Here is a 13,783-nt window from a genome sequence, read left to right as displayed (position 1 = left end):
AAGCCTCGACTGCCAGTGGAAGTGGAGAACACCTGTTAGACGCATTTGGGAAAGGAGGCCTCCGCTTCCTCTGCTCAACTGAGAGCATGCAACACTGCAGCGGGAGAATACAAGTGGGATTTGGATACAGGAAGGGATTTTATATGAGCCTTTTTTATAATAAGACTTCATTTATTAAATATTTAAAATTGCTGTCCGGTCTTGGTGCAAATTTACAATGCTGTCCGATTTAAAAAAAAAAAAAAAAAAGCATGTATGCAAATATCCAATGTAGAATTTGCGGTCTCCAGCAGGAGCAACAGGAATATTATTTATATTCAGACTCCACCGCAACGTGTTTGGCGCGCTCACTGCTAACACTTCAGGTGTTGCTGCACATTTTGACACCTAGCATGTATACCTAACCAGCTGGCACCTAGATTAGTGTGCTAATCTAGAACAGTCGATAGCATGTAGCCCATAATCAGTCCCTCTTTTTCAAAAGGTTGTTGCTTTGAGGTTTATTCAACGTAAAGGAAGAGGTGGACGCAAGTCGGCTGTGCGGGGGCACATTTGATTGCTGAAAACAACAATAATTGGCCAAAATGTGCAAATAAAGCGCCAGCCTTAAAGGGCCAGCCTTAAAGCGCCAGCCTTAAAGGGACATCCTTAAAGGGCCAGCCTTAAAGGGCCAACCTTAAAGGGCCAGCCTTAAAGGGCCAGCCTTATGGGCCAGCCTTAAAGGGCAATCCTTAAAGGGCCATCCTTAAAGGGCCAGCCTTAATGGGCCAGCCTTAATGGGCCAGCCTTAAAGGGCCAGCCTTAAAGGGCCAGGGTTAAAGGGCCAGTCTTAAAGGGCCAGCCTTAAAGGGCCAGCCTTAAAGGGCCAGCTTAAAGGGCCAGCCTTAAACGGCCAGCTTTAAAGGGCCAGCTTTAAAGGGCCAGCCTTAAAGGGCCAGCCTTAAGGGGGCAGCTTAAAGGGCCAGCCTTAAAGGGCCAGCCTTAAAGCTCCAGCCTTAAAGCTCCAGCCTTAAAGGGCCAGCCTTAAAGGGCCAGCCTAAAGGGCCAGCCTTAAAGAACCAGCCTAAACGGCCAGGGTTAAACGGCCAGGGTTAAAGGGCCAGCCTTAAAGGGCCAGCCTTAAGGGGCCAGCTTAAAGGGCCAGCCATAAAGGGCCAGCCTTAAAGGGCCAGCCCTTGTTCAATTTGTGTGACTTAGCACAATAACAACATCAAAAAAATCCTGGAGGGTCTGCATAGAAATGTGCTGTCCACTTCCTGTACCTGTATTTTGGAATGCACCATATCCCCCCATGGCAACCTTGACGTGAGCTGCCAAAGTGACAGCGCCATACCATCGTGACGGAGATGAGCGCTGACACATTAACCTTGCAAGGACCCTGTGACACGGCGCATCCATGTCAGACCACCATCTCTGCATCACTTGTGACTCATCAGCTTCTGCATCTCAAGTCCCGTTTTTGACGATGCTTTTTGTCAGCTTGGATTCCTTCACTTGCTGAGACCCCCCCCCCCCCCCACTTTATTTTTTTTGGTCTTAGCTTTGTCTGTGTGCGCATCTTTTTTTTACAGTGGCGGTCAAAAACAGCAGCGCCCTGTGTGGTTTAATTTAATCAGCTCGTCCCTTCAGTGTGCATTTTTCAATTTAGTGCGTGATTCCACCTTACTGGGGGACTTGGACCTGCAGAAATAGACGAGAGCAGACATTTAAGGACGTGCAAGCAGCCTTGTGGATTGACATGTAACAGACTCGCGGCTGAATAATTAACTTCTCCTGCTTAATTCATGCATCAGGCACACTTTTCGTCAGAGTAAATGTATTTGCCGCTCTGTGTGCTTTTTGAGTGCTCGTTCTTTGAAGGATTACAAAGTTAGATGTGCACGGGTGACAAATCCCTCGGGGTGTTTTGGGGATAACAAGGAGCTATGGGAAGATTGCATAGAAAAAGACACAGAAAAGTGAGTGTCTCGTTGTTGTTTTATTACAAGGAAATGCAGCTCTTTGCTTCAATTTTGATGAAGTAGTGACTGCTTGACATCAGATATTCAGTGTAATTCAAAAATACAAGTACAGCATGTCCTTTGGGATACACTGTGGTTATCTACAATCATTCATTTGTAGTTTATACATGTGTTAATTGCCACTTTAAGTAAATAACACATGGAAACTATACTTTAAACATCATTTCATTACCCTGGTGTCAATCTATAAGTAGACATGACTATAAATAATGCAACATGTAGCACAGCTCAACTTTGTTTGGAGGGTGTGTTCAGGTGAACTGGCCTCAATTTTCCCACTAACGTTGTATTTACACGATCGACTTGAATGGCTCGTTTGTATGCACGGAGCTGCAGAACACCCGTGCTAAGACTTTAGACAGTGTGTGCAATGATCGCTGTGCCGCGTGTTTGCTTTAAAATGTGTATGTAGAATATGAAGAAGCACCATTCATCACCGGTAAAACAAAAACAAATAAAGCAGCCCAGAAGGTAATATAGTAACTTTAAAAATATATATATAATAATGTTTTGTCCCACAAATATATATTTATAGTGGGATTAATCTTAATAAATTTTGGTGGCTCACTGCCAACATAACCGTGCTATTAATCTCCAAATAAATTATGCATTTCCTCATCTGCATGGAGTGTCCTTCCATGCTGTACATTAATCTTGACCGCATTTTAGCCTCCATAAATGCATGATAATGACCTCTTCTGTGCAGATTTACATCCCATTACCGCTTATTGTTTCTATGGCACCCAATGATTTCCACTTATGCTCATATTGAAGCCTTTTTTCAATGAAGCATTTCAAACATATATATATATATATATATATATTTTTTTTTTTTACAGTGCTGGCCAGTTTCCGAGGTACCGTCCAGCATGGCCTCCCGCTGGAAATCGGCGACACGGTGCAGATCTTGGAGAAATGTGAAGGTAGGTAGAATTTATCTCGTAGAAATGTTCCCAGAAGAGTGGACGCTTTTATAGCCGCAAGACTATTTTCACTTCCTGTATGTGCAACGTCCATATAGCGTGTTGCCACGTATGCAGTGTCTCTCAATGGGGGTGATGTGAGAACCAAAGCAGGGAGGAAAAATAATTGGTTCTGCTTGAGTAGCGGCACGTGCCTGACCCCCCCCCCCCCCCCCATCCGTACATGAAATGTCCTCCAATGAAGTGCTGCAGTGTTACATTTAAGACAACATGATAACAAAGACCTCGCTGAAGAAAGGACAAAATGAGCACTGACGGAAAAATCTCAAGCTGACTGTTTTTCCAGCCATGCAGCCCACGCCGAGTCTGCTTTTCTCCTCCACGTGTTATTCAAATTTGGCGTTCATCGCTTTTGTTCTGCACACTTAACTTCCTGCTCGCTCGCACACACACTAGACCTGGATGTGATATTGCAGCAACACACCTGGCAGGAAGTCAGCAATAGCCCCGCCAGCAGGGATGCTTCGGCCCAGGAAGGAGGAGCGAGAGCAGCGAGGATGCTGAGCGACAGCAGCCCAGACGCGCTAATGTTTCTGCCTCACGTGGATGACACTTCAAAGCGAGTGCGGAGTGTCTGTGCTGACAACGCCACGTCACTCCTTATGCGGTTTGTGTTTGAATCCGCCTGCAGAGAAACGGAGCATTTGACAGCAAATAAACACGTGTCAGCTGCCTCTTACAGACGTGTTGCCGTCCCGTGTCAAGCAGAAATATGAATACACTCGACAATAGGGGAGTCACAAGACGAGAGGATACACGAGATCTGGTTTACGAGACGAGAAGAGATTTTAACATTATTTTGAAAAAAAAGCACAACAAAAAAACATATGACAGGTAGGAGACCCGAGTTCAATTCCACCCTCGGCCATCTCTGTGTGGACTCCAGTTTCCTCCCACATTCCAAAAACATGCTAGGTTAATTAGCGACTCCAAATTGTCCATAGGTATGAATGTGAGTGTGAATGGTTGTTTGTCTATATGTGCCCTGTGATTGGCTGGCCACCAGTCCAGGGTGTCCTCTCCCCCGAAGACAGCTAGGATAGGCTCCAGCACCCCCGTGACCCTTGTGAGGATAAGCGGTAGAAAATACCCTGGACTAGTGGCCAGCCAATCACAGGGCACATATAGACAAACAACCATTCACACTCACATTCATACCTATGGACAATTTGGAGTCGCCAATTAACCTAGCATGTTTTTGGAATGTGGGAGGAAACCGGAGTACCCGGAGAAAACGCACGCATGCACGGGGAGAACATGCAAACTCCACACAGAGATAGCCGAGCGTGGAATTGAACTCGGGTTTCAAAGCTGTGAGGTCTGCACGCTAACCACTCGACCGTCGTGCAGCCATAATAATAATCATAATAATACATTTTATTTGTATAGCGCTTTTCAGAGTCCTCAAAGACGCTTTACAGTGGAGAAAAAAAGAAGGAAGTCCACTCCTCTGTGACATCACAAAAGGGCAGTTTTACCACGCCTTTTGAAACGGAGCGTTTTCAGCCATCCCAAACTTCTTTCAGGGCTCACTCCCAAATGTGCAAACCTCATAAACTGAAACTTTGGCATGGTTTAACATGAGAATAGAACATTCTAACTACATTTATAGGTCAGAAAAGAAGAAAAAGCATAATAGGTCCACTTTAACTAAACTAATTAATTAATTAATCTTGTCATGTTTTAAAAAAAATCCTGAAAGTAAAAACTTGGTTTCACCACCTTGGCGCGTTTATTTTATAGAACAACCCTTTTGCATCCTTTTGTCGTACAGCCTCTTCATCTCTGTGGGTGGAGGCGGGTCCACTAGCATACACACAGAGTGCAGAAGTGTGTAACATAGTCGTAATTCAAGCAACTGTCGTCTCGTTCTTCTAGACCCAATCTACATATAGTACACATACATATATATATATATATATGAATATTTGAACCTTTTTTCTTTCAAATGATTATCAAAGATGAAAATCTGTAATGACCTTCATCAGTGTATGGCTACGCTACCATGAGAAGGCCTCCAAGAATGATTTCTTACACGTCTTGTGGCCAAGCTATAAAGTGGAACATTCCAAAATGAGAACTCCAGAGCACAGACCTCACCTTTTTATGTTTTTCCTGGTGTCGACCGTCTATAAAGGTAATTAAGTAAGTTTGTCCCTGCAGGCTGGTACCGCGGATTCATTCTGAAAAACCCAAATGTCAAGGTAGGTGCAACATTGAACTGCTGGGAGTAATGACTGATTGATAGAGCCTATGTTATTTGGGTGCTCCACAGGGTATCTTCCCATCCAGTTACATCCACCTGAAGAATGCCCATGTCAAGAATAAAGGGTACGTCATGTTTTGCTGGCTTGCTTTTGCGCACATGTCCACGTCTTAGTCAAGGTTTGTCTCCTTCCAGGCAATTTGAGACGGTCATCCCCGTGGAGGACACGGTCATCACCGAGATGACGTCCACCCTGCGGGACTGGGGGGCCATGTGGAAGCGGCTCTATGTGGTAAGTATTTGCTTGAGGAGTCCCACAACGGAGCTTGTGTGTGACCGTGTTAAATGCAATCACCAAAAAGCCATTTCCCACACATTTATTAGCGGGATTGATTGTGTTTGTGACCCATTAAGTTATCTGGGGCGCTGATTAAAGTGAGCTGATGAATACTTACACATCAAAGCGCATGCATTTGTGGCTAAAACGCAGCAGGACACTGAGGCTAATTTGCACAAAGTGGCTCTAGACTGGGATTCAGGCATGAGAAGATGAAATGTTTTATATTAAGGCCAGATTTTTTTTCCCACGATCTGGCTTGAAGTAATACGATTTCTCGCCTCTCATCCCGCAGAAGAACGAAGGGGATTTGTTCCACCGGCTTTGGCACGTGATGAATGAAATTTTGGACCTGAGGAGGCAGGTGCTGGTGGGCCACCTCACACACGACCGCATGAGGGACGTCAAACAGCACATCACAGCCCGATTGGACTGGGGCAACGAGTAAGTAGAAAACTCCTGTCAGGGCTGCGAGATTCGGAATAAATAATCCAACTTCTGTCTCTCCCTTTGGACCCTTGAGTCTACTTAGTGACACGTCTTCTGTTTCTTTCTGGGAAGACGACATCTGAGGATAGATTGTGTGGTTAGGGTGGAAACAGGGTGCAGAAAAACAGCCAAGCGAGGAAAATAAAGCAGTAAAAGTAAATTTAGGCTTGTACGCACGTGCGCTGGCGTTTTTAAAATAAATGTCCAGCTTGAATGGAAACCTGGTTTTGCAGGCTAAGCGGATTCGAACACAACAGGTGGCGCTAGAGGCCAGAAACGTGCAACCACTATACATCCATTTTGGGGGCCATACTGCTATTTATACGTATATTTTGTTATTTTGTTATGGACTATTAATATTGGGCTGCATGGCGGTCGAGTGGTTAGCGTGCAGACCTCACAGCTAGGAGACCAGGGTTCAATTCCACCCTCGGCCATCTCTGTGTGGAGTTCTCCCCGTGCATGCGTGGATTTACTCCGGTTTCCTCCCACATTCCAAAAACATGCTAGGTTAATTAGCGACTCCAAATTGTCCACAGGTATGAATGTGAGTGTGAATGGTTGTTTGTCTTTATGTGCCCTGTGATTGGCTGGCCACCAGTCCAGGGTGTACCCCGCCTCTCGCCCAAAGACAGCTGCGATATAAATTGTAGCAGTATATAAATGTATTTATTATTTATTCGTCATTTCCAAATGCCCGCAAGGCATGCTAGGTAGTCCACCAGCAACAATGATATGAACTATGAACAATAAATCATTTGATATCAAGAGTATATTAACTCAGGCTGCACGGCGGGGAGTGGTTAGCACACAGGCCTCAAAGTGAGGAGACCCAAGTTCAATTTCACCCTCGGCCATCTCTGTGTGGAGTTTGCATGTTCTCCCCGTGCATGCATGGGTTTTCTCCGGGTACTCCGGTTTCCTCCCACATTCCAAAAACATGCTAGGTTAATTGGTGACTCCAAATTGTCCATAGGTATGAATGTGAGTGTGAATGGTTGTTTGTCTATATGTGCCCTGTGATTGGCTGGCCATCAGTCTCGCCTGAAGATAGCTGGGATAGGCTCCAGCACTCCCTGCGACCCTCTTGAGGATAACTGGTAGAAAATGAATGAATGAGTATGTTAACTCCTCCATGTTTACTTCTCCGACAACCTCATCAACATATTTTGCAATCAGGTGAAATGCACAAACATGGCAAAATTGCAAGCTACCCAGCATACCTTGGGGCAAATATAAATGGGTGTTTTTTTATTTCTACTCTCGAAATATTTCATTTTTTTTTGTATTTCCTCCATTTTTTATGTTTTTATGTTTAATTTTACTTCCACAATGTGTCACTAGCCAATAAGACCAAGCTGTGGACCGCAAATTGTCCCCGGGTTCCATGTTAGACACCCCTGTACTGCTACTACTAACAATAATAGTGGTGTTCCCACTCAATAGTTTGTATGTAATGTATAATATCTTTTTATCCGCAGACAACTGGGTTTGGATCTGGTCCCTAGACAGGAGTTCAGCATGGTGGACCCGGATGAAATCAGCGTGACGGAGCTCTACAGACTGGTGAGCATTGCTTCTGTTCTCCATGGATGATATTGGTCCCCGTGCTGGTGTCTAGAGAGTGGATCCCCATATGTTGCATGTAGTCAGTCCCTAGACTGGATTACGTAGCTATGGAGAGGGGGTCAAAGGTTGAGTCAAAGCCAGAGTGGATTTCGATAGTGCTCCCCTGCTTCTTCTCCTTCACATCTTCAGATGTGCCGTTACCATAGCAACCACATCTCCACTGTGATACAGTGTAAGGAAAACACACACGAGTTGGAGTAATTGAAGCACTTAATCCATCTGTTTCTTTTTTTTGTTATTGTCCAAACAAAAGCTTACCTCCATACAACGGTATTACACAATGAGCACTTTTACAAGATAAGGAAACGGGGGTGCATTCTCCCCCAGAATAAATGCACACACAATGGTCGCCCACAACAATCCCAGAAGGACGCCTGTGTTGTCAGCGAGATCTTTGTTGTCGACGGCACCGTCTCTGCGCTGGACTGCGCCACTGCGCCAGTGTGGAGTGGATTAATTAAACAGAGATGAGCATCACGTGTGCTGGAAAGGACTCGCGGGGGTGTTATCGTGGGCTGTTTTTGTTACCAGGAATGATTTGAGATTACTCACACAACCCGAGAAGGAGGATGCTAAAACACACATGTCTTGGGAGTGACATATCCCGCATGAACAGATGGATGCAGACGTCCTCTGTGACCTCAGGTGACAAGTGAGGCATAAACATCCCCTGCAGGAGTGATGTGGGAAGAAGGGAAGGTAGCATTAGCCATTCAGAAGGCCTTGGCTTGACCATTTAAACCTTTCAGAAAGCTTTTTGCAATTTACTTACAGTATAGTCAGTCAATTGTGATAATATTCATATATAGTCTCTTTTTGATTTTGTACAATTTTGTAATCATTTTTTTTTCTATTTTTTTCTATTAAAGCTATTAATTTCCAAATTTTCTGCATAATTTTTGTAAATGTTGTTGGAATATTTTTATTATTGTTATTGTTATTATTATTATTAATTTCCCTGCCCTATTTTTTTTAAATCACAACTTAATTTTTTAAAATTTTATATTTTCTTTGATTATTTCAAGTGTGTGCTGCTAAAATGACATTATTTCTCATATTATGACTTTCTTTAAGATTTCCATTTTATGCTACTACAATTTCCTCATAATAATACAACTATTATTATTATTATTATTATTATTATTAACTTCCCTCCCCTATTTTTTTCAAAAATCACATCTTAATTTTTTTATTGTTTTTTCTTTGATGATTATTATTATTATTATTATTATTATTATTATTATTATATTATTATTATTATTATTATTATTATTATTATTATTATTATTATTATTATTATTATTATTATTATTATTATTAACTTCCCTCACCTTTTTTTTCAAAAATCACATCTTAATTTTTTTTATTGTTTATTTTCTTTGATTATTTCAACTCTGTGCTACTAAAATGACATTATTTCTCATAGGAAAAAGCGGTAGAAATGAATGAATGAATATTATGACTTTCTTTAATATTTCCATTTTATGCTACTACAATTTTCTCATAATAATACAACTATTATTATTATTACTATGATTATTATTATTATTTTTCAATTTTTTTTGCTGGTCTTGCACAACATGTGGCCCCCAGGGCACACTTTTCACACCCCTAATTAGCGCCAAGTACAAATCATATATTTCTTTTCATTTTCCCGTCCATCATAAACGCAGATGGAGCATCGGCATCGCAAGAAGGAGACGCCAACGCCGGCCAGCACCCATCACTTATTTGTCCACGTTAAGAGCTTGATGAGCGCCAATCTGGGGGAGGAGCTGGAGGTCTTCTTCCAAATATATGACGGGCGGGAGAACCGGCCACTTAGGTAAGGACTTGAATTGCGCACATCTTTATGCACTTGGTGGGCAGCATCCAGCGCTACTTCCAGCGCTAAAAGCATTTTATCTTCCAACCACTGTCATTATCTCTAGTTTTTTCTCTTCTGTCATGTTAGCACTCCAGGAGAGTGAATGCTTTAATGATAAGACTCCTTCAATGCTCTTTGAAGTGGATTTTAGAGCACTTTTCTTTCTCATTTCAAATGAAGGACCCTTACAGTTCTGAAGTTACTATGGTAATTGAACTCGGAAATCCATCCAATAATATTGATATCCGTTGTGTGGGACTTCTGAGGAGGACATTCGGCTGAATTAGGGGAGAAAACATCAAACCTCATCAGCCAACTTAAATGCCAGCATGAGTACGACTCCTGGGGCTTGTTCCTATCGCTGCTGGGTTTGAAAGTTGCAAAATAGCTTTCCAGGAACGACCTGAGGGCTAAAGTAATCTGTGATTTCATCATAGAAAGCATGACGCTAAATGACCAGGCCTTTATTATCGCTAAAGATACTATCATGGATAGTAAACCTTCATGTTCATCTTAATAATAAGACATGTCATAATAAGACATTAATAATAAGAGCCCAGAAACGTGCAACCACTATCCATCCATTTTGGGGGCCATACTGCTATTTATACGTATATTTTGTTATCTTGTTATGGACTATTAATATCGGGCTGCACGGCGGTTGAGTGGTTAGCGCTCAGACCTCACAGCTAGGAGACCAGGATTCAATTCCACCCTCGGCCATCTCTGTGTGGAAATTGCATGTTCTCCCCGTGCATGCGTGGGTTTTCTCCGGGTACTCCGGTTTCCTCCCACATTCCAAAAACATGCTAGGTTAATTGGCGACTCCAAATTGTCCATAGGTATGAATGTGAGTGTGAATGGTTGTTTGTCTACATAATAAGACATAATAGAACCAAAATCCTTTTACATCCCCGGATCTCACCTACTTTGTCGCGATTGGTCAGGAGGTGAGAGACAAAGAACGAGATTTAGGAGTGGACATACCAACTTTATGATATTGTATTTCCACTTTAACATTGCAAGTTATGTTTACATGTACACAATTACTTTTACCATTACTAATAGTTTGTTTACTTTCTGTGTTTGACACGGTAAATAACTATCCTCATACTTGATGCATTCAGCTGGGATGCACCCCCCCCCTCAAAAAAAAAAAACGGGCTTCTTGTGTGTGTGCATGGCCACTGCATTGCTTGTCTTCGAGGAAAAAAAGATGGCACCGCGCCAGCGTTGTCTCTCGCACTGTCTGGCCTTGCAAGTAAACAGACAAGCACATTTACACATCTCGGCCCGTCTGGCCGGGAGCCACGGCGCCGCTTGAATCCGGTGTGGGTGCTTTCTGTGTGTCATGGACCAGATGGGGGTCCAACCCGTTGTTTGTCTCGGTGCCATGCCAGCACCAGAAGACCCCCTTTTGCACCACGGCTGCTCCTTTTTGTGTCTGAGGGATAATGAACACAGTGATGTGTTGTGCTAACATAACCACGACTGTATAACTTTTAGGTAGCATTTTCTTCGACAGCCAACAGGACAAGTGCCCCCACCCCACTAGCCCCCGTAAATGCAATTATCAATAACATGAGAGGGGCCGGCGAGTGCTCTAGGGGGCCCAGAGGGGAGGGAACGGAGCCATTCATATTGTGTTAATACGAGCGGTGATAGAGCGAGATAAAGTCCCACTGGGGGAGGAGTAGATCAACAAGCTGTGAGGGAGGGGCTGGCAAAGGACTGGGAGAGGACATATTTGCATGTGTGTGTGTGTGTACGAGTCGCTGGTAATCGGTGGTTGCGACAATAAGGCACTAATTAAGGTGGGGGAAACCATGCTAAGCACGGCGCGGTGTCTGATGCACAGGAATCCATATGGTGGAATAAATGGTGTGGAAAGTCACACAGAGCATCATGGATCCACATGTGAACATTCCCTCACGTGTTGCTTTTTGATTGGACAGTTCAGACAAAGCTAATCTGACTTGGGCCGTTCGGGGCCATCGTCGCTGTTAAAGTACACACATTCAAAAGTTTTAAGGGTGCTTTGTGTGTCCTTGTGCGAGTGGCTCGGACTGCTATAGCCGTGTCAGCAACTTGGCTCATTGTCAGGCGCTGGTGCATTACAAGGTTTTCTGTCTGCTTATCGGGCCGACTGTGAAAGTCACCTAACTGGATTAGCCGAGCTGGGATAAGAGAGAGCGAGAGAGGCCCAGCTGGATGCCTCTGCCGGCTCTTTTTGTTTTTTGAGTAGAGGGGGCAGTGGTCGTCCTTTCCGCTTTTGCCCGACATGGACTTCAATTTGTGGTCGTTTGAGGGCACCGTGCCGCGGGTTCAACCCACAAAATACCACTTTATAACTTTACGACGAGCATTCCTTTGTGCTCTCTTTGTGTAATTTCTTTCGAGAGGTGTTTGTACACCCTGGACTGGTGGCCAGCCAATCACAGGGCACATATAGACAAACAACCATTCACACTCACATTCATACCTATGGACAATTGGGAGTCACCAATTAACCTAGCATGTTTTTGGAATGTGGGAGGAAACCAGAGTACCCGGAGAAAACCCACGCATGCACGGGGAGAACATGCAAACTCCACACAGAGATGGCCGAGGGTGGAATCGAACTCGGGTCTCCTCGCTGTGAGGCCCGTGTGCTAACCACTCCCCGCCGTGTAGCCCGAGTTAATATACTCTTGATATCAAATGATTTATTGTTAATAGTTCATATCATTGTTGCTGGTGGACTACCTAGCATGCTTTGTGGGCATTTGGAAATGACGAATAAATAATAAGTAAATTTATATACAGCTACAATTTATATCCCAGCTGTCTTCGCCAGCCAATCACAGGGCACATATAGACAAACAACCAGTCACACTCACATTCTTACCTATGGATAATTTGTTGTCGCCAATGAAGCTAAGATGTTTTTGGAACCCGGAGATGCTTGCAAACTCCACACAGAGATGGCCGAGGGTGGAATTGAACCCGGGTCTCTTAGCTGTGAGGCCTGCGTGCTGACCACTCATCCGCCGTGCAGCCGTAATTTCTTTTTTCTTTCTTTGAATTTGTGCAGTGAAAGGTTCTTTGTCCGGCTGAATAAGAGCGGCTTGCCCAAGTCACCAGAGAAGACGGAAAGACAGTGCACGCTATTTGTGGTGAGTACTGCCAAAAACCCTAAAAATCCTAATCTACTACCAAAAGTGTTGCTCACATCTTGTAACAATCCAGGATCTGGGAAGCAGCGACCTACGGAAAGATGTCTACATTGTTGTGCACATGATAAGAATAGGTAGGCCTCGCTATTTTTAACATTGGCTTCCTTAAGCGAAGCATCATAGGTTAGAATGTGTTGTTGTTCGTTTGCAGGCAGAATGGGCGCCGGAGAGAAGAAGAACCAGTGTAGCGTTCAATACCGCCGGCCGTTTGGCTGCGCCATCGTAAGCATCGCCGATCTGCTCACGGCCGATTCCAAGGATGACCACCTGCTCAAGGTTTACGCGTAAGCGCATGGAAACGGGGCGACAGTTGTCTGTTTAGCTGATATGACTAGTGCAGGCGCCAACACAGCAATCAGGGGAATAGCTATTATAAGTCATGCATAATCACAATAAATACATATTTTTATATGATTTTATTGCTTATTTTTAATTATTGTGTGTGTTATCTTAACTTGTGCATTTTATGTATTTAATTGCATTAATTTTCTGTTGTATTACTTTGTTTTTTAGGTATTATAATAACCAAACTGCACACAAAAACACAAGAGAAAATTTAATTTGGTTTCCCTCTGTATTGTTTTAGATGTAACACAGAAAGTGAGTGGTACCAAATCCACGAGAACATCATCAAAAAGGCCAATTCGAGGTACAACCTGTCTGGATCCAACACAGGTAAGTTTTGAAGTAAAATTTGTACAAAAAGAAAAAGAAAATCAGATTTAAATGTGTTTGACTTTGCTTTTTAAGAGGCATAACATAGTAAAGGTCCTGAAAGATACATATAATGACTTTTCCAAATATCCATCCATGCGTTTTCTATGCCACTCGTTCTCACTAAGGCCGTGGTGGAATGCGGGAGCCTATCCCAGCTGTCGTTATGCGAGAGGTGGGGTATACCCAGGACTGGTGGCCAGCCAATCACAGGGCACATATAGACAAACAACCATTCACACTCATATTCATACCAAGTTAACATAAAATGCAAGTTTTTTGAATGGGAGATGCTCAAGCGGAGATTGATTGAAACCCAGAT

At 43.5% G+C, this 13,783-nt stretch overlaps 1 protein-coding gene across 4 annotated transcripts in view; it reads left to right on the top strand.

Moving 5' to 3' along the window:
• dock4b (dedicator of cytokinesis 4b) overlaps nt 1-13,783 on the top strand; it is an 87,559-nt gene that overhangs the window by 24,566 nt on the left and 49,210 nt on the right. For all 4 annotated transcript variants that reach the window (XM_058078054.2, XM_058078052.2, XM_058078055.2 and 1 more), the window contains exons 2-12: nt 2,861-2,944; nt 5,168-5,208; nt 5,280-5,335; nt 5,406-5,502; nt 5,843-5,991; nt 7,518-7,602; nt 9,339-9,490; nt 12,606-12,687; nt 12,761-12,821; nt 12,899-13,031; nt 13,334-13,422. In XM_058078054.2, coding sequence (XP_057934037.2) covers nt 2,861-2,944; nt 5,168-5,208; nt 5,280-5,335; nt 5,406-5,502; nt 5,843-5,991; nt 7,518-7,602; nt 9,339-9,490; nt 12,606-12,687; nt 12,761-12,821; nt 12,899-13,031; nt 13,334-13,422 — 1,029 coding nt within the window. The remainder of the gene's footprint in view (nt 1-2,860; nt 2,945-5,167; nt 5,209-5,279; nt 5,336-5,405; nt 5,503-5,842; nt 5,992-7,517; nt 7,603-9,338; nt 9,491-12,605; nt 12,688-12,760; nt 12,822-12,898; nt 13,032-13,333; nt 13,423-13,783) is intronic.

Source organism: Doryrhamphus excisus, linkage group LG2 (assembly GCF_037039965.1).
Source record: "Doryrhamphus excisus strain RoL-2023G ecotype Guam linkage group LG2, RoL_Dexc_Guam_v1.1, whole genome shotgun sequence".
Taxonomy (NCBI): Eukaryota; Metazoa; Chordata; class Actinopteri; order Syngnathiformes; family Syngnathidae; genus Doryrhamphus; species Doryrhamphus excisus.
This window is presented reverse-complemented; position numbering and strand designations above follow the sequence as displayed.